This window comes from Penaeus chinensis, chromosome 7 (assembly GCF_019202785.1).
Source record: "Penaeus chinensis breed Huanghai No. 1 chromosome 7, ASM1920278v2, whole genome shotgun sequence".
Classification (NCBI taxonomy): domain Eukaryota; kingdom Metazoa; phylum Arthropoda; class Malacostraca; order Decapoda; family Penaeidae; genus Penaeus; species Penaeus chinensis.
The window spans coordinates 35526322-35548821 of record NC_061825.1 but is presented as its reverse complement, the minus strand read 5'-3'; the positions used below and the strand labels follow the sequence as shown (position 1 = coordinate 35548821).

General features: G+C 42.9%; 1 protein-coding gene across 17 annotated transcripts in view; it reads left to right on the top strand.

Annotated features, from left to right (window-relative positions):
* Nucleotides 1-22500, top strand: part of LOC125027323 (RIMS-binding protein 2-like) — a 138129-nt gene that overhangs the window by 70372 nt on the left and 45257 nt on the right. For 13 of the 17 annotated variants that reach the window (XM_047616325.1, XM_047616328.1, XM_047616329.1 and 10 more), the window contains 8 exons: nucleotides 39-47; nucleotides 4741-4920; nucleotides 5327-5475; nucleotides 7901-7999; nucleotides 10590-10881; nucleotides 13943-13966; nucleotides 15936-16561; nucleotides 20177-20368. In XM_047616325.1, the coding sequence (XP_047472281.1) occupies nucleotides 39-47; nucleotides 4741-4920; nucleotides 5327-5475; nucleotides 7901-7999; nucleotides 10590-10881; nucleotides 13943-13966; nucleotides 15936-16561; nucleotides 20177-20368 (1571 nt within the window). The remainder of the gene's footprint in view (nucleotides 1-38; nucleotides 48-4740; nucleotides 4921-5326; nucleotides 5476-7900; nucleotides 8000-10589; nucleotides 10882-13942; nucleotides 13967-15935; nucleotides 16562-20176; nucleotides 20369-22500) is intronic. The other 4 variants (XM_047616341.1, XM_047616326.1, XM_047616330.1 and 1 more) reach the window with 3 other exon arrangements.

Below are 22500 nucleotides of genomic sequence, written 5' to 3'. Positions count from 1 at the left end.
CATTCTAACCGCCCTCTTCTCTTTCTTTGTCCTAACAGATCCAAAAGGTAAACAACTGGGTATGACTCATGACGTTTTTGCTGACCCCAGCTCTCACACGCACCTGCGGCATGTTGTGGCCACGCCGGCCCCCCCCCCCCTCCCCTGTATTCCCCCTTTCCCCTTCATATTATCCCCCCCTTTTCTCCCCATCCGATCACCCCAATAAAGTACTTTTCCCAGTTTTCGAATTTTGTCCCTCCCTCTTCCCCTCACTTTTCAGGCTGTGCTTAGCAATCTGACCGCTGGCTTGTGTAATACCGGGGTTTGTTTTGATTGGTGGTAAAACCGGATAATGGGTTCAAGAAGGAAGGTTATTTTGTTGTTGCTGTTGTTCGTTGGTTTGCGATTGTATTTAACCGTTTTTTGTATCAGTATCGGTTATATTAGTTCCTGCGTCAGATGCAGATAATGTTTGATAATCATTTTCAAGTGTCGATAACGATCGAATTCAATTTTCTTAGACTTTCTGTTAATTTATCTTCTCGGAGCCCAGAGAAGAAAACAAATTATAGCTTTGATGATGAACCTTCCCCACCCTCCAAGCAACGAAAAAAAAAAAAAATAAATAAATAGAAAAAAAGTAAATAAAGACAAAAACAAAAGACATTCAAGTTGCGTCATTTTGCTAGCACAGCGACTTAAAACTCACTCGTAGGCCGCACTCCACACCAGCTTAACACGGTGCTCAGAATGGGGCTTAGCCAGGGGTTATTGCGGTCGTGGGGAGGTGGGGGGGAGGGGAGGGAAGAGGGAACACGTGAGGGAAGGATAGGGGGGAGCTGGTGTTGTTGAAGGTGATGACGTGTGTAAATTAGAATTATGTTTTATGGATATTTCTTGCGAGGAAAATTAGCGAATTAGTATTTTATGTAATATATATATAATATATATATGTATATATTTATGTTAATAGAAGAATCACCACAGCTGCCCCCCGCTCCTCACATCTCTCTCCCCTCCCCCTCCCTCCCCCTTCGCCCCCTTCCAAGGTGCCCCGAATACCCTCCTGTGTGACGGTGAGGTGTCCCCCTCCCTCTTACCCCCCCTCTCCCATTCCCCCCCCCCTCATAGTACTCTGCGAGGCTTTTGTCATTTCTATCTTCTTTAAGGGTGCGGCGCCCCTCATGTGACGCGAGGTCGCTTTTCGAAAAGACCCGACACCTTTTTTTTCTTGCTCTTTCTGAATCTCTTACTCTTTTTTTTCCGGTCTGATATTTCTCCTTCAGTGGTTTGATTCGTCGTGTCTTTTATCAGATTGGTCTCTCATTTTTTAAAAATCTTGAAATTCCCATTCCCCAATGGATATGTCTGTATCTAAAAAAAAATGTTTTTTTCTTGCTTTCTCCTCCTCCACATTCTGTTTCTTCCCCTTCTTTGCTCGCCTTCTCTTTTCCTCCTCTTTTTCCTTTTCCTCTCTTTTCCGCCTTCTTTTCTTCGTCTTCTCCCTCTTCCTCTTCATCTTCCTCTTCCTCTTCCTCCCCTCTTTCTCCTTCCCTTCCTCCTCTTGCTCTTCCTCCTCTTCTTCCTCTTCCTCCTCCTTTTCCTCTTCCTCCTCCTCTTCCTCCTCCTTTTCCTCCTCCTTTTCCTCCTCCTCCTCCTCTTCCTCCTCTTCCTCCTTTATCTCATCTATCCCCTTTCTCTCGATTTTGCTCCTCCATTTTTTTATTCCTCCCCGCGGAATCACAGTCTCCAGATTGCCCCGAACTTCGTCTGAGACACGGAACCTCTCTCTTTGATGTAATGTCTCGGATCCAGACCATTAGAGAGTTATTTTTGGTCCGGTCGAGTTATTTGGACATACACACGCACGCCAGGCAAACTCGCGCACACACTCGCACAAGGCACAAGATAGACTAGTCATGCACTCGCTCAGGTAGGCTTGTAAACACTCGTATACACTCGTATAGACAGGCACGGACACAGTCGCTCAGGCAGACTCGCACACGCTTGCACAGATGAGGCACGTACACGGTCACACACGTTCGCACATACAGACACGCACGCACATTTTATTAATGGGACGTGGATACGCACTTTCTTGGGTGATATTCAGGAAAGATATGTAAGCCCATCCATATCACTGACACTGATACACATCCACGTACACTGACTACGCACAAGCACTTTCACGTACACATGTGTGCTCGTTACCCTACACATGCGTCCTCTTAGCTTCGTGAATGAAAGCGTGATTGCAGGAGTCAGGCAGAAATAAAATCAATTTAATTTCCTTTCAATTACGAATTAGACAAAACGCAGGAGGATTTTACAGTTTCTTGTTTTTCGATGTTTTAAAATCTTGCACACTGACATCAAATTACGAATTTATGGTCATAATGAAGGCCATAATTATGGTATTCATACTACTACTAATGATAATAATATAACCACTGGCGATATCAAAACTATCATGATATTAGCAAGTATGATTGCTAATGATTCAGATTTGAATATGATAAAGATTCATTTATTTATAGGTTTTTGATTGCTAGCGTGCGTTTAAAAATGCGTCAGAGGTTCTCTGTTTCCAGCCCTTTTATTTCGCGTGCTCTCTCCCCTTCTCCCTTTCCCTTTTATCGTATCTTATTCACCCTTATGGACGGCTCTTTTCCGCTCTCTTTATGTTGGCAGCGTCATCCTCCATGTCTCTGTCTCATCAGTGTCCTTTTCCCCATCTCTTTATCTTATCGTGTCCTTCTTCCTATCTCTTTATCTTATCAGTGTCCTATTACATATGCAGCTTCGAAATCAGAGACGCGTCACCCCCCTCTCTACCCCCCCCCCTACCCATCTTCCCTACCACCCCTCTCCCCTACCACCCCTCTCCCTTCCCTACCACCCTCTTCCTTCCCTTCGTACGGACTTGACTTCCCTATCCCTCCCTTACCCTCCCTCCCCACATTATTCTCGCCCCCTTTTTCACCCTTAGTATCAGCCACTCGGTTCACCCTAGCACTACTCCGTTTTGCTGAAGTTCCAGTGGTGAACTTGACTGCTGGGAGAGGGATAAAAACTCTACGGACATTGGACGTCATGTTTAACTACCTCCTGTGCAGTTCTGCCAGGGTGGTGATTAGTTTTGACTAAATTGAAATTGAGAAAGATGAAGCAGAAGAAAGTAAAAAAAAAAAAAAAAAAAAAATATGTATATATATGAGTCAAGAGAGACTATTATTATTATTTTCGAGTAACGTAAACTTCAAAATTTGGGGACTGAATTAGACATTTTTTCGTTTTAAATTTTGTGAGTTCGCCTCTGGAAGAAGCACACCTGTGTTTAGGAATCGTGACCATTCACAAAGGACTGGTGTTGGCAAAAGTAAAAAGGGAAAAAATATAAGGGACATTTTTACCTTTTTACTTGACTAAAACACGATTTTAAAGAATTCATTTGATCTTAGAACTATATAAACCATGAATGTATTTATTTCATACGATATTGGCATACTTTACACCACCAGTTCTTAGTGTAGAGAACCATTTTGTTCCAACACTGGCATGGCACAACGCACTCGCACGTGTACAGAGCACGGATGTAGGACGGAATCCCAGGAGACGAATATCCAGACTGATCCTTTATCCAGTCCTCTATCCAATCGCAGCCCGTTTATTTTCCCGAATGAGCGTCACCCGGTCCTGGATCCCCTGAACCTAATCACCCAAAACCCCTCTAGGTTTGCCAGAATCCCCTCTCCTTCACCGTCCCCAAAACCTCAAGTCTTTTGAGAAACTTAGAACCTTATCTCTGGAACCTAGCACCCCCAGACCCCCCTCCCCATAGAACCTACCTCACCCTTATATCTCGAGGCCTGGTATTTTGTCCGTTAACCCACCATGCACACTCACCTTCATCCGTCCCAGTATTCTTTTTTATTCGTTGGCAGCTGAGAATAGTTCAAAGAGTGCCTCGTTGCCTGGCACTTCTGTACGTGACACACCTTTGTGATGAACTGGCTTTTATATTGAGACTGTGGTGTAGCTCTGATCGCCACGAGTTGTGCGATGACTATGATTTTCCTTGATTTATTTGCACCACACCGTTGCATAGAGACATGCAGTATTATGATCACTATTTGGATTGTGTTTTTATTTAGCATGCTTGATGACTGTTTATGTTTTTATTTCATTTATGATTTTTGTTATTTTGTTTTATTTTTTTGGTTTAGTTCACGGATTTGTGTTTTTTTTTTTTACGTCTTCATTTTGTATATAATTCTGTTTGACTTCGTGTATGTATGTTTGTATGTACTACCCATGTATTTTTAAGGTTTAAAGTTTGCCTCGACCAGTTAGAAGCGAGCGTAGAATTCTTATATATTAAAAAAAGTTAGAGAGGCAGAAAAGCAGCACTTCACATCAGTCTGCAATGTTATGTGTTTGTTTGTTTTCTTGAGCAATTCTTAAGCCTAGGCAGCAGTGCTACAAGGAATGCCAGCTAGTGACTCCCACTTAGAGACAATGGCTTTACCGGAATTTTTGATAGCAGGAGATACGGCTAGTAGTTTTACACTTTTTTACTATTACATATATTTACATCTCTGCCGAAAGCATCTTACAAGAAGTAGTGCTAGTTAGAGCAGGAAAACGAGGAGTTTAGAGTATCTCGCGTAGGCTCCGAGACAGCCCCACCCCCCTTGCCTTCCCGCGAGGCCGAAATGGGCTCAGATGTTTGGCACCTGTTCCCCCCCTTCCCCCCAGGGCTTCCGGACCCCCCCGTGGACGTGCAGGTGGAGCCCGGCCCCCAGGATGGCTCGCTGCTCGTCACGTGGCTGCCCGTCACCATCAACAGCACCGGCGGCACGTCCAACGGCGCCCCGGTCACCGGATACGCGGTCTACGCCGACGGCAAGAAGGTCACCGAAGTCGAGAGTCCGACGGGTACGTACACGTGTGTGTGTGTGTGTGTGTGTGTGTGTGTGTGTGTGTGTGTGTGTGTGTGTGTGTGTGTGTGTGTGTGTGTGTGTGTGTATCAGTGTATCATGCACATCAAAGTATTCTACTAACCACATTTTTTTTCCTTCCCTCCCCCCATCTCATCCTCCCTTCAAACTCCATCATTCCTCCTACCTTCGTACCCCCCCCCCCCACACACCTTCTCATCCCTCCCCCTCCTTCCTCTCCCTTGCCGTCCCCCACGCCCCCCTACCTCCCCTTTCTTTTACTCGCTTCCTGTCCCCCTTCCCTCCATCCATCCTCCCATCCTTACCACCCCCTACCATTTTCCCATCCCTCCCACCCGCCCAAAACCCACCCACCCACCCAAAACCCACCCACCCACCCACAGGAGACCACGCGCTCATAGACCTGACGAAGATCCCCGGGTTCGAGCCCAAGCAGGTGACGGTGCGGACGAAGAGCCGAGACAGCGTATCGGGAGACTCCGTGCCCAGCCAGATACCCAGCCACTTCGCTAGGGGACGAGGCCGAGGGAAGGTGAGACAGAGGGAGAAGGAGAAGGAGAGGGAAAGTGGGAGAGAAGAGGGGGGATAGTGAAGGAGGGAGAGATAAGGGGGATAGTGAGTGAGGGCGAATGTAAGGGTGAGATATAGTTTGGGAAAGTAAGAAAGAATGAGAGAGACAGAGAGAGAGAGAGAGAGAGAGAGAGAGAGAGAGAGAGAGAGAGAGAGAGAGAGAGAGAGAGAGAGAGAGAGAGAGAGAGAGACAGAGAGAGAGAGAGAGAGAAATTAAAGAAAAAAAATCTCCGAGGGTTATGCTGCAGTGTCACACCGTGAAGGAATGAAGGAATCCTCTTTTCGTTTTTTTTTTTTTGTTTTTTTTTTTACTTTTTTGTTTTTTTTTCCGTGCTTTTGTTTTCAGCTTTTGAGACGTCCACGCCAGCTTCATGCCGTCACTGGGAATCCCTTTTATTGTTTCATTTCCTAGTTTTTTTGTTTTTTTGTGTGTTTGTTTTTGTTTTTTGAGTTGTCTTATACACTTCTTTTAGCATTGCTGTTTGTTGATTTGTTGTTTTCTTTGCATGACTTCACCCACCTCACCCACGTCACAGTCACTTCATCTCTCTGCATATTCGGACACCGGATTTATACAGAAGAAAATCCTCGAACACCCATTCGGACACAGCACACACTTTGTTAGTTTAAAAGTGATAATGATAATGAGATGTTAAAAAAAAGTACAATGTCTAGTAAACGCCACACTTTCTTCAAAATATAACATCAGTAATGATAGTGATAATAATAATACCAGTGATGATAAAAAAGTAAAGATAAGGATAATGATGATAATGATAACAGCTGTATTAAAAGCAATAGTAATAATCACAATGATATTGATACGAATAATACTAAATGTGACAATGACAAAAAGGACGAATTATGATAATACAATGAATAAGATCGATAATAGTCATTAGATCATTATATGTAAAGATATAGATAAGAAGTGAATGGAACAAGATCTGAAAGACTTAAAATTGTTGTCAATCAGAAATAATTTGACGTGAAACAGAATAGAGTTGCAATGACAATTAAGAAACACGCCTTCACGTTCTCACCTCTTATACGAAAGCAATACCAAAAGCACAGTGATTCCTGGGCACACATGCAAATGCACGAGGGCACAGACGCATAGTCGGGCATGCACGCACACGAGAACATGAGCTACACATCCACGGGTTAACATGCATAGCCACGAGGACCTGTATTGTATAGCACACACACGCTTACACGCTGTTACAGTCACGGGATTTTTACACACTGCATCTGGATATTGATTGGATTGGATCAAGTGTCTTAAGATATACGTGAGTTTTGTAAAAGAAATATATGAATATCGTATGTATATTCTTGATCATTTTGCTAAATTGTCATTTGTCAGAATGTGAATTTAGGAAAATCATGTTTTAAGTGAAGGTTATTTTTTATCTGTCATGCAATCGCCCATGACTGTCATGGTCATCAAACATTCAGGCTTTTTTCATGTCAACACGTTACACACACAAGTCGATTTTATGGTGTATGTCGGGTACACAATAAATGGGGAATTACACGGCTTAATTGATTAAAGAAAAGTAGTAATTGTTAATATTGTCATTTATAAACAGATAAACACTCCAATTGCAAAGCGAGATATTTATATTATTTGAAAGAATATAAATCAAGGACAGGATAAAATGTAGATAATGTATTTATAAAACTTAGGATTTTTTATTCAGAATTTCCATCAATAGAACCAAAAATCATGTACAGTATTCTCGACAAGAGGATGGAAATTATTTAAAAAAAGAATAAGGAAAAATGAGAAACACATTTGCACGATACACAAACAAGCATATTGCTGGACTAACATCAAGCTGGATCCTCAGAAACAACAACATTGCATAAATTTTGGGAAACAAAAACATCATTTCGTAGTTAGTGTTCAAAAGCGCTCATCATTTTCTTTGTTTTGTTCGTTTGTCTTGAGTTTTTGTTATTGTTTTGTTTGCAGTTTTGTCCATTTTCTTCTGTTCATATCATGGCATATATATCATATATCATATACCATACTTCGCTTATTTTTTATATGTATACATTTATTTTGTTTGTGTATTTTAGGCAGTTATTTTGCATTTCCCTATTTCTTTAGTTTTTTTAGTTTTTTTTACATGTAATTTTCTCTTTGCTGTTAAGTAGATCCCCATTTATAATTTACGCCCGTTTATCTTATTTATTTTCCCTTTATCGCTAATTATGTTTCTTTATCGTTTAGTTTCGTTGCTTCATTTCCTTCTCATGCGTTTATTATCCCCCCCTACCCCCACCCCCCTTTTATCGTCTTTTGATTTGTTTTCCGTTTTAGTTTTGATTTGATTTTTTATTTTGGTTGCTTTAGTTCCCTCTCCCCTCATTCCCGACAGCTAGAAGAGGAAGAAGAGGCTCTGTTGCACTCAGACATGGACCGACCGTCGGAGCTGTCTGATATCGCCGAGGAGAGTGAGACCGAGTTGTCTGACGAGGTAACTACGGGGTTTGCCTCCTCCTGCTCTTTCCTGCTCATGCTCCACCTCCTGCTCCTGCTTTTTCCAGCTCCTCCTCCTGTTCTTTCCTGCTCCTGCTCCTCCTACTCCTCCCGCCCCTGGTTTTTCCTACTCCTGCTCCTCCTCCTGCTCCTGCTTCTGCTTTTTCCTCCTCCTGCTCCTACTCTGCTCCTCCTGCTTTTTCCTCCTGCTCCTTCTCCTGCTCCTGCTTTTTCCTCCTCCTGCTCCTACTCCTGCTCCTCCTGCTCTTTCCTACTCCTCCTCCTGCTCCTGCTCCTGCTTTTTCCTCCTCCTGCTCCTACTCCTGCTCTTTGCTACTCCTGCTCCCCCTCCTGCACCTGCTTTTTCCTACTCCTACTCCTCCTCCTCCTCCTCCTGCCCCTGCTTTTTCCTACTCCTGCTCCTCCTCCTGCTTTTTCCTCCTCCTGCTCCTCCTTCTGCTCCTCCTGCTCCTGCTTTTTCCTCCTCCTCCTCCTCCTCCTGCTCTTTCCTCCTCCTGCTCTTTCCTCCTCCTGCTCCTGCTTTTTCCTCCTCCTGCTCTTTCCTACTTCTGCTCCTCCTCCTGCTCCTGCTCTTTCCTACTCCTGCTCCTCCTCCTGCCCCTGCTTTTTCCTCCTCCTGCTCCTTCTCCTGCCCCTTCTTTTTCCTACTCCTGCTCCTACTCTTGCTTTTTCCTACTCCTGTTCCTCCTCCTGCTCTTTCCTGCTCTTTCCTGCTCCTGCTCCTCCTGCTTTTTCCTACTCCTACACCTACTCCTACTTTTTCCTGCTCCAGCTCTTCCTCCTGCTCTTTCCTGCTCCTGCTCCTCCTCCTGCTTTTTCCTGCTCCTGCTCCTCCTCCTGCTTTTTCCTACTCCTACTCCTCCTCCTACTTTTTCCTGCTCCAGCTCTTCCTCCTGCTCTTTCCTGCTCCTGCTCCTCCTGCTTTTTCCTGCTCCTGCTCCTCCTCCTGCTTTTTCCTGCTCCTGCTCCTCCTCCTGCTTTTTCCTGCTCCTGCTCCTACTCCTGCTCCTGCTACTACGCCTGCTTTTCCCATTCCTACTCCTGCTCCTCCCCTTCCTCCCCTTCCTCCTCCTCCTCCCCCCCTTCCTCCTTCTTCTTCCCCCTTCTCCTCCCCCCCTTCCTCCCCTTCCTCCTTCTTCTTCTTCTTCTTCTTCTTCTTCCTCTTCCTACTCCTTCTCTTCCTTCCCTTCTCCCTCCTCCTCCTCCTCCTCCTCCCCCTCCTCCTCCTCCTCCCCCTCCTCCTCCCCCTCCTCCTCCTCCCCCTCCTCCTCCTCCCCTCCTCCTCCTCCCCCTCCTCCTCCCCCTCCTCCTCCCCCTCCTCCTCCTCCCCCTCCTCCTCCCCCTCCTCCTCCTCCTCCTCCTCCTCCTCCTCCTCCTCCTCCCCCTCCCCCTTCTCCCCCTCTTCCTCCTCCTCCTCCTCCTCCTCCTCCTCCTCCTCCTCCTCCTCCTCCTCCTCCTCCTCCTCCCCCTTCCCCCCCTCTTCCTCCTCCTCCTCCTCTTCCTCTTTTTGTTCCCCCTCCCTCCTCCTCCTCCTCCTCCTCCTCCTCCTCCTCCTCCTCCTCCTCCTCCTCCTCCTCCTCCTCCTCCTCCTTCTCCTCCTTCTCCCCCTCCTCCTCCTCCTCCTCCTCCTCCCCTTTCCCCTCCTCCTCCTTCTCCCCCTCTTCCTCCTCCTCCTCCTCCTCCTCCTCCTCCTCCTCCTCCTCCTCCCCCTTCCCCTCCTCTTCCTCCTCCTCCTCCTCCTCCTCCTCCTCCTCCTCCTCCTCCTCTCTTACTCCTCCTCCTCCTCCTCCTCCTCTTCCTCCTCCTCCTCCTCCTCCTCCTCCTCCTCCTCCTCCTCCTCCTCCTCCTCCTCCTCCTCCTCCCCCCACGTCGGCAGCCAAAGAAGAGAGGGAGAAAGAACGAGAGAAAGAAGATACACAGAGGAGAGAAGCGAAGAGGCAGAAGAGAGGAAAAGGACGGCGCACTCTCTCCCTCTGCCTCTCTCTCTCTCTTTTTATTTGCATCTTTATTTTCTCTCGTGCACACGTGTTATTTTTGTTTGCTTTGTTTTGATTTTCCTTTTTATGTCTGGTGGTGGGAAACGGTTGGGCTGCGTCTTTTGTTTCGTTTCTGTTTATTTTTTTATTTTTTTTACCCTCATTTAGTGGATATCCGGGCCAGTTTTGTTTATTTTTATTTTTATTTTATTTTTTTTGTCTTGATTTAAGGTATGTCTGTGAAAGAAAGAAGAATGAAACGTTATTGGTAAGTGGAGGTTTAAAACTGCATGCGATGTTTTGTTTATTTTTTTGTTTATTTTCTGCCGAAGGCCCGGCTGCATGGGTGGGGCGGGTGGGAAGGGTGGGTGGGGTGGATGGGGCGGGAAGTAGGGTGAAGTAGTCATTTTCAGGGCGACCTGTAGATCAATATTGGGGCCGGGGGCACGGGGGAGGGAGGCGGGGGCGGGCGGGGGAAGCCCGGGGAGCGGGGCGCGGGCGGAGCGGCCGCCAGGTGCACGAGGCGGCCGGCAGTAGCTGCCCGCTGGAGTCGTGGTTCGCATTCACACCCTCCCTCCTCCTCACCTTCAGGACATGCATGCCGACGGCCACAAGCCCGGCCCGCACCACGGCCTCGGCGGCCCCCACCATGGCCCGCCCGGCCCGCACCACGGCCCGCCCGGGGGGCCCCACCACGGCCCGACGGGGCCAAGCGGGCTGCGGGACAGGCTGCTGGGCCGGCGCGGCGCCCCCGCGCCCGGCGTGCGGACGGACCACCTCGGCCAGACCATCCTCGAGCACGAGGACAACCTCAGCGACAAGGAGATCTACCCGGGCCACCAGCAGGGCCAGATGGCCCCGCAGACGTCCATCCCCGCTATAGGTGAGTCACGCGGCGTGCGCCAGCCTCCTCTCCCCGCCCAGCCGCCCACGACCCTCGCACGCCCGCGTGAGGAGGCGAGGCGGGCGAGCATGCCTGGGCGCGAGGGGACCGCCGCCGCACCGCTGCCTCCCTCGCGTTCCTTCTGCTCACCTGCTGCCGCTCAGTCTATACTGCTGATCACAGAACACTTGCGGACTCTTGCTTGGCATACACGCAACTCATGAGGTCATATTTCCTTTCTCAGTCAAGTTCTTGGGAAATCACCATAAAAAGTGTACTTAGATAGCAAGTTGCAAGGATTAACATGATTCAATATAACTTAGCTAACAAAAGGCAGAAAAATTTAGCATTATATTCCACAATAGATTCCTTTTGTCATAATTTATAGAAGTTCCTCTACAGTGCACTATATTATTATTATTATTATTATTATTATTACTACTACTACTACCATTATTATTATTACTACCATTATTATTATTATTTGAGATTACTTACCACTCATTCCTTTTTTTCTTGATTTAACGTCTCAGCAAAATATTAAAATATGACTCCCCTTCTCTTCTTTCTCTCCCCTCTTCCCCCCCTCTCCCCTCACACTTGCGGCCTCCACGGGCAGGCCCAGCGAGAAGCGGCCTCGCCAGGCTCTCTAGCTCTTTATTCAATACAATAGGTCAGTTGAAAGGTAACGAATGCTGGTCGTCCATAATGAACAAGCAACAAATTTGTACATAGTTTCTTTACACCTATTTTTGAATTCGATTATTTTTTTTGTGAATGGAATCCCCCCTTCAAGATGCAGTTTCTTAGTTTGTTTGTTTGTTTTTTTCTCTTAGAAAAGACTTTTGATAGATTTCGTAATACTTTACATGTATTTAAAAAGAAAAGGAATATCTTTCTTTAGCTGTCTCTTTGTAGAATACTATTGGATATTTTGGAAAGTAGTTTTATATGATTCATGATAAAACGTAGGTGTAGCATTGGCGAATTGTTATTGTGCATTTATTGAATATTCTGACAACGTAGTGTTAATATAACTGCTACTCTTTTTTACTAGTGGTGAGAACTAATTATTAAGGATATGAATAAGACAATAGAAGATACAGTTTATATTACCGATGCTTCTAACATGATGATATCGGTATGATAAAGAAAATTTTTAAAACATATATATATTTATTGTAGAAGTGTAAGATCTTTGACGATGTCTATTGTAGAACTCCGAGGGAATAGATCTGTATATTTTTCCCCTCACAGACTCGACTTTTTTGGAAGTATTTCCTTGGAACTCAACTATGTGTTTTTTTCTCTCTTAATCTATATATGAATTTCCATGTTCCTTTTTCTCTCTCTCATTGTTGCACACTTTCTCGCAAATAACTGCCATTTCGCACTTAATACTATTGCTGGCTTTGCAACGACTATAATGCCCAGTTAGCTATTGCTTTCAAACGTAATTGCAAGATTTTAATAAAATAATTAAATAAGTGAGTTTTTTTCTGACTGGGTTTTATCTTCGTTGATTGTTACAGCGTGTAATGAATCGTTTGTATGTGCAGTGAATGTTGAATGTGGTGTTCATTGCGTGGTATCTAATACAGGTATTTTAAGTGGGACTGCGCATGTACACACGTGTAAACAAGTACAAGCGCGCTTACACACACACACACGCGCGCGCGCGCGCACACACACACACACACACACACACACACACACACACACACACACACACACACACACACACACACACACACACACACACACACACACACACAGATGCAATGTGTGGATTCAAACTCAGTGGATGTTCGGCCTCTCGCTTTTACCTGTTGTTGCCACGAGTTGAAATTGACAAGACATGATGGCTTGAGATTCCTGTTGGAAAAAAAAAAAAAAAAAAAAAAAAAAAAAATATATATATATATATATATATTTGAAAGGAATGTCCAACCTTTAGTTTGTACCTTTGTAACTACTGTGTTTTAATTTTTCTGTGATAGTCTTTTCTCACTCTAAGTTACGTTTACAATATCACTGAATTAAATCGTTACTATGTGCCCACCCATTCAATACTAATTATTTACTCGCTCTTTGCCATTACCATTACCCAGGCTAAATATGGACTTAGTTTTACATTTGATCAAATCACGACTTTGTGACTACCATGTGTAAATAGGATACAAATATTTCCTTGCCATTTCCTTATATAAAAATATGTATATATATTATTGATCCAAGATCATTCTTTTCTTCTTTTTTTTTCTTTCTTTCCTCCGCCATATATTAACCAAATATAATTAACATAAATGGTAGTTTCTTGACCATCTTGTGAACCCCAGACGGACATTGTGTAAATACTTAACGGCAACTGAGGCTTTGTTTGTAGATAGAGGCATGATAGAGAGGCCGAGCAACCAGTCAGTGTGTATATCAGATGAATAACATTGAGTATCGATTAAAGAGAAAGCGATATTTAAATAAAAATTATAGTGTAATGGCCGAGGAGCTAATCAATATCCCGTCTTGTTCGTTATTACTGTTGTCAGTGATTTTTTTTTTTTTTTTTTTTTTTTCGTCATTGCTGTTCTCTTTTGGAGATACTCAATGTCTATGCCTTGTTGTGATTTACATATTTGTTTACTCCATAACCAGGTAGTGGAGGTAATCATTGCCATTGTTGTTGTCCGTTTTATTTACATTTTTTTTAATCATTATCACTATTATATAAACAACAGTCTTGTCTCTTACAGTGCAGTCTCTGCAATACTTTTCACGTGTACTCTCTTTGTTCTTTATTCTGGTCTCTGCTCTTCTAATTCTTGGCTTCAGCAACCACAGCAGAGAAGTGTTACTCACTCTTGTATGTCCTGTTATAGCACTCGTTCATATATACTCAATCATTTCTCTAGCTCAAAGAACTTTTTACTACTATGACAGTATGCTATTTTCTTTCATAATAATCTCTGTTTTTTTTTTCTCAATTGTTTATTTAATTTTTATGTTTTGAGTTTGTCACTTTCATGTTTGTGTCCAAGGCTGAAATGTCTCTTTCCCCTACCAGGCAAAGGCGTCTCCCGTGCCAGACGTAAGTATTCGTTACGTTATCACAAGGTTTAAACAACAAAAAAAAAAGGGAATTTTGAAGGAAATTCGTGCTTCGGGGTTCATCTCAAAATTCCTTATGCTGTCTTCTTCTTTTTTTTTTTTATTATTATTATTCCTTTTCTTCTTTTTTTTAATCAGGAATTTTGGCGGGAACTTTTATTATTCTTCACTGGGATTTGGTTCCTTTTTTTTTGTATTTTTTTCCCTTGTTTTGTAAACGTTTTAGTCAAAATTTAATATAGAACATACATATACCGTAATTGGCTGTAATATATTGCATTTATTCATAATTAAAAAAAAATCAAAGAAGCATATATTTCTTAATTTGAATGGAAGCTCGCAATTGTACTTGTGTTGTTGTTTTTTTCTTCATTTCTTTCACTTTAAAGAAAGGATTATTTTTGCAATGGAGTGAGAATGATAACACATTTCCCATCATTTCCTTCCCCAATGGTTTAACCACATCACTTTGTTGTGAACTGTCACATAAATTTTAGTTCTGAGTTCTCTTTACACCGATGATTCATTAGGATCCTGTTCAAAGGCATAACAAGTCTCTTTATTAAGAGATTATGGTACATAGTTTTGCATAAATGATGTTTACTTTATGTGAGGGAAATAGCTCGGTAAAATGAGCTTGGATGTCCTTTAAAAGGTTTGCATTTCGTAAGGACGGATAGAAAGTACGTTATTTACCCTTTGCACGTCAAGTACTGTTTATCAGCCCGTGCATAGCTCTCAGTGTTGCTTGTCCTTAACATCCCCCCTTATCTTAACAACTTCCCCCAGATGCCTTTTGGTAAATAGTTTGGGGGAATTGGCTGTCAGTATGTCTTCCCTTTTCCCATTTCCCTAGTCTACTTCCTGCCACTGGTATCCTACGGGTAGTTCCTCTCCCCACCCCCCTCTCTCCCTCCCCGCAGATGGTGTTTTCTAGATATACCTCCTTCAGAGCCTCCCCCTCCCCTTCCCCAGGATTGTTTGTCGTGCGTGGTTTCCCCTGCGTTATTTGCATTGCCAGATGTCATTTTGCAAAGGGACCTGCTAGAGCGACCGTCCTGCAGGGATTGCATATGCAAGGCTGCACATATTCGGCTGTTTTTTTTAGCACCCTGTCATACATCACTCTTGCACATCCGCTAAATAAGTTTTGATTTTTTCCCCTGTTCCTCTTATATCATTCCCCTTCACTGATGCTGTGGATTTGTTGAATTTTCACTCATTTTCCCTCGTTATTTTATATATATATATCTATATATATATATATTTTTTTACCTATGTTGAATTACTTTCATATGGGTCACTTTCACCCCCCCCCCCCCACAAAAATGTAACGTTTTATGACACTCATTCCTTTTTTTCGATAATTTGATGAAACGTACCAATCCCACGGAGCAAAGCACATACATTCCCCTAACTGTGAATGAGACATATTGTCACAGTGATAGCGTAGCCACCAGTACCTAGGTTGCTTACCAATGTCTAGATTACTAACCAATACCTAGATTACTAACCAATACTTAGATTACTTACCATTGCCTAGTTTACTAACCATTACTTAAATTACCAACCATTGCCTAGTTTAATAACCATTGTCTAGATTTGCAATATTTCGGTAGTCTTAGTGCACTTGACCGAATGCCCAATTAGGATTGCGGAGTATTTTTTCTTTCTTGCATTATGTTGATGATCTGAATTGGTATGAGTCTTTAATGGCTTTAGCAAATCGTTCTTAATGTAGCAAGGCAACTATTAGAATGTTGTAGATATATAGTTTGTCTGCCTCACGGGTGTATTTGTTAGTTTTAGTAGAGCAGACTTGGGCTCGCGATTAACACTGACGTTTAGGCTCTTCGAGTTAATCTCAGGCTTGTAAAGTAATGGTAGACTAGCATTTCATCTGAAGTCCATTTTTTCTGGGCTGTGAATTACTGAACCCTTTTCTACAGAAATAACCAAAGACCCAGCCAGCGAAAGCCACCAGCCGCTCGAGGACGACTACGATGTGAACCAGGGCGGCCGCGGGCGCTTCGACCCCCGCAGCGCGCCCCCGCGGTCGCACCTGGAGCGCGGGCGACCCCCTCCCCCGCCTCACCACAACCGGCCCATGATGCGCGACCCCAGGGACCCCCGGGACGTGAGGGACCCCCGCGACCAGCACTACCGCGACGGCCGCGACCCCAGAGACCTCCGCGACAGACGGGACCCCCACATGCGGGACCCGCACGCCCATCGGGACCCCAGGGACCCGAGGGACATGCGCGACCGCTACGAGGGCGACGGGCGGCACCGGGGCGAGTACGGGCGCGACTACCCTGGCGGCAGAGGCGAGGGGCGCGGCGGCGGGCGCGGCGGCGGCGGCCAGGGCGAGCAGCACACGCGCATCTTCGTGGCGCTGTTCGACTACGACCCGCCCACCATGAGCCCGAACCCCGACGCCTGCGACGAGGAGCTGGGCTTCCGCGAGGGCCAGCTCATCCAGGTCACCGGAGACAAGGACCCCGACGGCTTCTACTGGGGCGAGCTGGGCGGCAGGCACGGATACGTCCCCTGCAACATGGTGTCCGAGGTGCAGGTAAGGCCGGGCTAGGGCGACGGGGATTCCGACCGAGGGCTCAGGGGGCTCGGTGCTGCCCCAGGGGCATCCGGGCGGGCGAGCGGCCGTTGGGGCCTCATGGCTCGTGTTGTGGAGAGATAGGGTTATGTAGCCTCTGATAAGATCATCCCCGAACTAATGCACCCAATATATATATATATATATATATATATATATATATATATATATATGTATATATATATATTTATGTATATGTATATATGTATGTATATGTTTATATATGTATTTTTTTTTTTTTTTATTTGGTGGAACCGTTTATCCAAAACCTATTCATGACAGCTTAGATTTTAATTTTGACTGATAGAAAGATACACAAATGTAATATATTTTCTTTAGTTTATGTTTAGTTTCTACTGTTTTGTCTTCATGAATTTCATCATACCTCTATGTTTGATTTACCTTTACGTGTTATTAAATGAAATATAAAAGATCAGATCCTTAGCCCTCAAGAGGAATTTGACAAGATAAATAAATTACACGCTAGAAATAATTTACAAAAAAAATATTTTAAAAAAGATAAGTAGTGATCTTAATTGAAGTATTAAGTATGGTGAATATTTCCAAGGCATTATTCCTGGTATTTTTGTACTGAGTCAACAAAATATTTTTTTTGACATTTAAGTGGGTTTATTCTGTTAGATATGTTTTTAATGTTTTAATTAATACCAGTTGTTACAATTTTGTAACAAATAAATAATCAGTTTGGGTATACATTAATTGAGAGAAAACAAAGTTATTTTATTCTAAATACAGTTTAATCGTAGTGACCCATGTTGACTCGATACAGATCTCATGAGCCAAGTCAATTTTAATTAACATTGGAGAGTTTGGCGGATGAAAAACTACATGCTGTCCGTTGAAGTCCGGAGCAAAAGCCTGGCAGGTTAGGCGACTGTTATGAGCGGACTGAAATACACATGAATGAAAGATGTAGGCGGAGCTTTACCAATAGTGAACGTCAAAGGAGTTCATTCGCTATCTCCCACTCTATCAATTCCCTCTCCCCATGTTGAATTGTCTTGCCATCCTTACCCCGTGCTCTGTACCTCTCCGCTTCCAACGACCCTCTCCCCATGATCCTTCGAATCCCCAATTCCTACCACCCTCTCTCCATGCTCCCTTGTTCCCTCACATCATTCCTCCCTCTCTCCGTGTTCCCTCTTCTACCCAAGGCCTACCATCTTCTCCCTACTTCTTACCATTCTCTCCCCGTGCTCCTCTACCTCCCAACTTCCCTCCACCCTCGCTCCCCATGCTCCCCTTTCTACCCACTTCCTTCCACCCTCTCTCCCCATGCTCCCCTTTTTATCCACTTCCTTCCACCCTCTCCCCATGCCTTCCTTTCTGTCCACCTCCAACCACTCTTTCATCCGCGTACCTGGAGCAACAAGTTAAAAATCGTTCGACTGAATAATAAGAGCGGCAGCGCACGTGACTAGAATATACCGACTTCTAGAGGTCTGTGGACAGAAAAAAATAATGTTTTCCATCCCTTCAATTCCATTCACTATCCACGATGTCTAACGCTAATATCTAGTGTAACAGTCGGAGAAGAAAATAATGGGGCGAAGAAAACAGGGAAGCACACATGGGTATCTAAGGGAGGATCCAGCTGGTAGTCGTCATCGAGGCGTCATCACCGGAGAGGGAGGAATGCAGGGGATCGATTCTTGATAAGTCAGCCCCAAGTGATTCGGAATGATTGGGAATGAATTCCGAGTGAAGAGACCTGATGAAAGAGGAGGAGAATGAAGAGGAAACGGAGAAAGGAATAGAGAGAAAAAACAAAAGTAGAGATCGGAGAAAGACAGGACGAGCCGTAACCTCGAGACTGGAAACAATGATGAAACGCGCATGAGGTCGCCCTGTTTTGTGAACACGCCGAGTACCTAGCATTAGTCCTACTTACGGGAAAGATCAAAGCATATGAGAAGCCAAGAAGCCAAAAGTCGGGGCTCTCACCACACGGCAACAAGTGGGCTCTCATAGGCGTTGAAAAATACAATCTCCATCCTCAAAATATATTGAAACCAAGAGGAATGACAGCAAGGAGAGAGGCCAAGGGAAGAATGAGTCCGACGGGCAGGTCGTGGAACCGGCCAAATCCAACGTCACTTGCCAACTAGCCAATATTTGGTAATGATTACTATGCTCCATTAATGTTCAGTTATCTTGGGCGGTGCCAGGCTTTTGCGTCGGACTTCGCGGATGGAGAATAGTTTAATGAAATTGAAATTGAAATTGAGCTTTTAAGGAATAATGATAAAGAGACTGAATGGATAAATTAATTTGGCTAAGTCTTAAGTTTTCTATAATTCATTCTGTGCAATTCAGATTTGTCAGCTGTTTTTTTTGTTTGCAGGCGACTAACACAAAAGCGATAACAGGGGTAAGAGGAAGAATTCGGTTATAACAGAAAAGAAACAAAAGAAAAATAGCACCAACTGATTGCATACGAGTATCACTTGGAGTTGTATGGAAACCAAAAATTAGCACTTTTGAGTTGTAATTGCAAATTAGCTTGTAATTTTTTTTTTTTTTAGGTTCAAAGTTGTTTGCTACAATAATGCAGTAATTTCCTTTATGGGGGCTTTGTATATTTATTACTATTGCTGTTATTAGTGTTGTTTTAATAAGTTGTTACACGTATATCAGTAGTGTAGTAAGCACATTACAGTACTATATTGCCGGTAATTAGTAGTATTGCATATTAACAACATTCATTTGTGAATACATAACAGATAATATCAATAGATTAGACAAAATTTGTGTATGATTAAATTTGTTCATTCTACTATCATGGTTGCCATTTGTAGTGTGCTGTAAGGAACATACACACTATTTATGGATTTATAATTGTTTTTGTTGTTTGAGTTGCACAGGAAGAAAAAGGGTCATATAACTTCACATTTATGATTTCCTAAAAATTCCTTATTTTGTAGAAATATTAGTGGAAAATGTATTGCCATATATATTCACATTACATTCTAACCATAGTGTTGTATTAAAGAATGATATTGTCTGAAACATTTATTTCTCAAAACAATAAGGACATGACTTTCAGTGTATGTGATATACTGTGAGGGATTCATTCTGAACAAGTAGTAAATAAAACAATGAAGGGAAGAGCAAGAAGACACTTATTCATGTGTGTTCTTGCTCTTTTCTTTGCTGTTTTATTTGTGTGATAATGCAGTAAATGGCTTCAGTAAATTTTCCTCTGTATATTTACAATATAAATCTTTACGTAACTTTCCATGAGTTTATTAAAAAAAAAAGATTGCACTAGATATATACATATTTACTAAGTAAGTACACACACACACACACACACACAAACACACACACACACACACACACACACACACACACACACACACACACACACACACACACACACACACACACACACACACACACACACAAACACACACACAAACACACACACACACACACACACACACACACACACACACACACACACACACACACACACACACACACACACACACACCAAAGTTGTATCTTTCCCTGCAAAATTCCACAAATCCTCGACTTAGATCCTCTCGGCAGGTTGATGATGACCGCGTGGCCCAGGAACTGCTAAAAGAGTCAGAAGGAGGACGGCGAAGGAGGGATGGCTCAGTGGGCCGACGGCACCAGGGTGACCGCTGGGGGGACATCTATGCGAACATGCCTGTCAAGAAGATGATAGCCATGTATGACTATGACCCCCAGGAGCTCTCACCTAATGTCGACTCTGAGGTAGGAATTGTTGTGTCTGCCTGTGGTTGTGCAGTGTGTGTAAAAAAAAAAAATCTTTATTTATATTTATATATATTTATAAATCCTTGGTGTGAGTGTTGTGGAGGCAGAACAGGTTGTGTATATATAGAGATATTTTATATATATATACTTTTTTTCATGAGCTGAGATGAATTTCCTACTTCACTTTGAGTACAACTATTTCTTTGGTGTTTTCATTGTCTAAAATCCAACACTCTTTAGCAGTAGTCTTTTATTAGAGTAAAACAAAGATGTACAGTATTTATTACTGGAGTGTTTAATGGTAAAGTTTATCCATGAGCTTTTGAGAAATGCATTGATTAATTGCAGTGTTATTTGTCTCTCTATCAGTTCATCAGATGGAAGTACATAGACCTCATAAAAGACAAAGGGAAAAATTAACAATAGTAAAACAATACTGTACATTGTCCTAATCTTTATCCTGAGTGTGCCAATTGTCTCACATTTTTGGAAAGTATGTAAAAAGAGTAAAAAGATAAAGATTCCTCGTACTTAAAAAGAAATAAAACTTCTCTTAACTGTGCAGCCGTTACACCTCTCTTGCGCAAGTCATTGTGTGCTTCCTTTGGTTAGTAAACACTCTGTGTCTGTTCTCCCTCCAAGCTGGTGACTCAACAGATGATCCACACCACCAGACCTTGTTGGAAGTTGTTTTTTGTGTTGCTGTTAGGACTGAGCACGGGTCTCTCAATGTTGTCATGTTGGATGTTGAGCTGATGTGCTTCTCTACTCTTCCCCCTCTCGGGTGCTGCGATAACAGGTTTCACGCACATGTTGGGTCTGTCCGTCTCCCCGTTTCTCTGTTTCCATCTCTCTCTGTTTTTCTCTGTCTCTGTCCGTTTCTCTGTCTCTCCGTCTCGATCTCCCTCTCTGTCTTTCTCCTTCTGAGCTCTCTGTTTTGGAAAGTTTTGCAATGTCTTTGCTTCCACTGTCTTTTGATATGTACTTTTGGAATGTAGTTTTTCCAAGGCAGATGAAAGAATTTTTTTTTTGTTTATGATAAAAGGAAGAAAAAAGAAAGGAAGTTGAATGATTAAGATAGAAAAAAGAGAATAATATTACCAGGGAAAGGAGATACTAATGGTCAGACTAATCCTTTGGTTGAAATCCTCTTTAGAAGGCTGGTTGGGGGGGAATGTTGCAAATAGAAAAAAATCAATATATAGTAGTTCAGAGTTGGAATAAAGTTTCTTTTAAATTTTGATTGTCACATAAGAATTTGAGAATCTTGAAAGTTGCAAAGAATTGTAAAAGGCTTTAATTTGGAAAGTAAAATGTGAATAGATTGCATTAAAGAAGTTTTGAAGCATATCACACCTTTTAATGTAATTGATCTCATGACCAGAATTATAGAAGTACTGCATAAAGAGAAAGAGACATAAAAAGACAAAATTGAATTGGATTCACTTGGTAAAACTTGAGCTGCAATTTGTTTTGAGGTTATTAGACTTAATAAAAGGAGAGAGAAATGTCAGAAAATAAACTCAGATAAACTACAGATTCATATTTCAGATATTGATGTTACCAGACAAATTCACAGTTTAAAGATGAGTTTTATGGCAAGCATAATGATTAAAAATGTCTGAACAGCTCATTATTTATTTTAGTTTTTTTTTTTCTTTTCTTTTTTTTCAAGTGAACCCACAATTGGAGACAGATTTAAGCTATGATGTCTGCAACAATTCACTGTTTCACTGTAATCACCTACAATGCATTGCAATGGGATGCACAGTATAATCGGAGCTCAGATGAATCAGGACATTGCGGATAGCAAGAGACGTAATCCGATGAGTCAATAGAGGAATCTAGGAAATGATAGATTAAAAAAGAACAGAGAGAGCAAATTTACGCTTTGTGCCTAGTGCTATTGTGTTAGACTACAAAGACAAAATTTCTTGAATGTATATTAAAAAAGATTAAGGTGATATATGGATTAATTAGTGTGGTATAGCAGTCTCCCATTCTGTGAGATGCGAGACTACAATTTTAATTAAAAATCTAAGAAATGCTCTTGCTGTAGAAATGATAAATTTTTTTCTAAGCAGAAGTAGATACAGAAGTTAACTTTGTCAAGGTTGAACTGGAAGAAA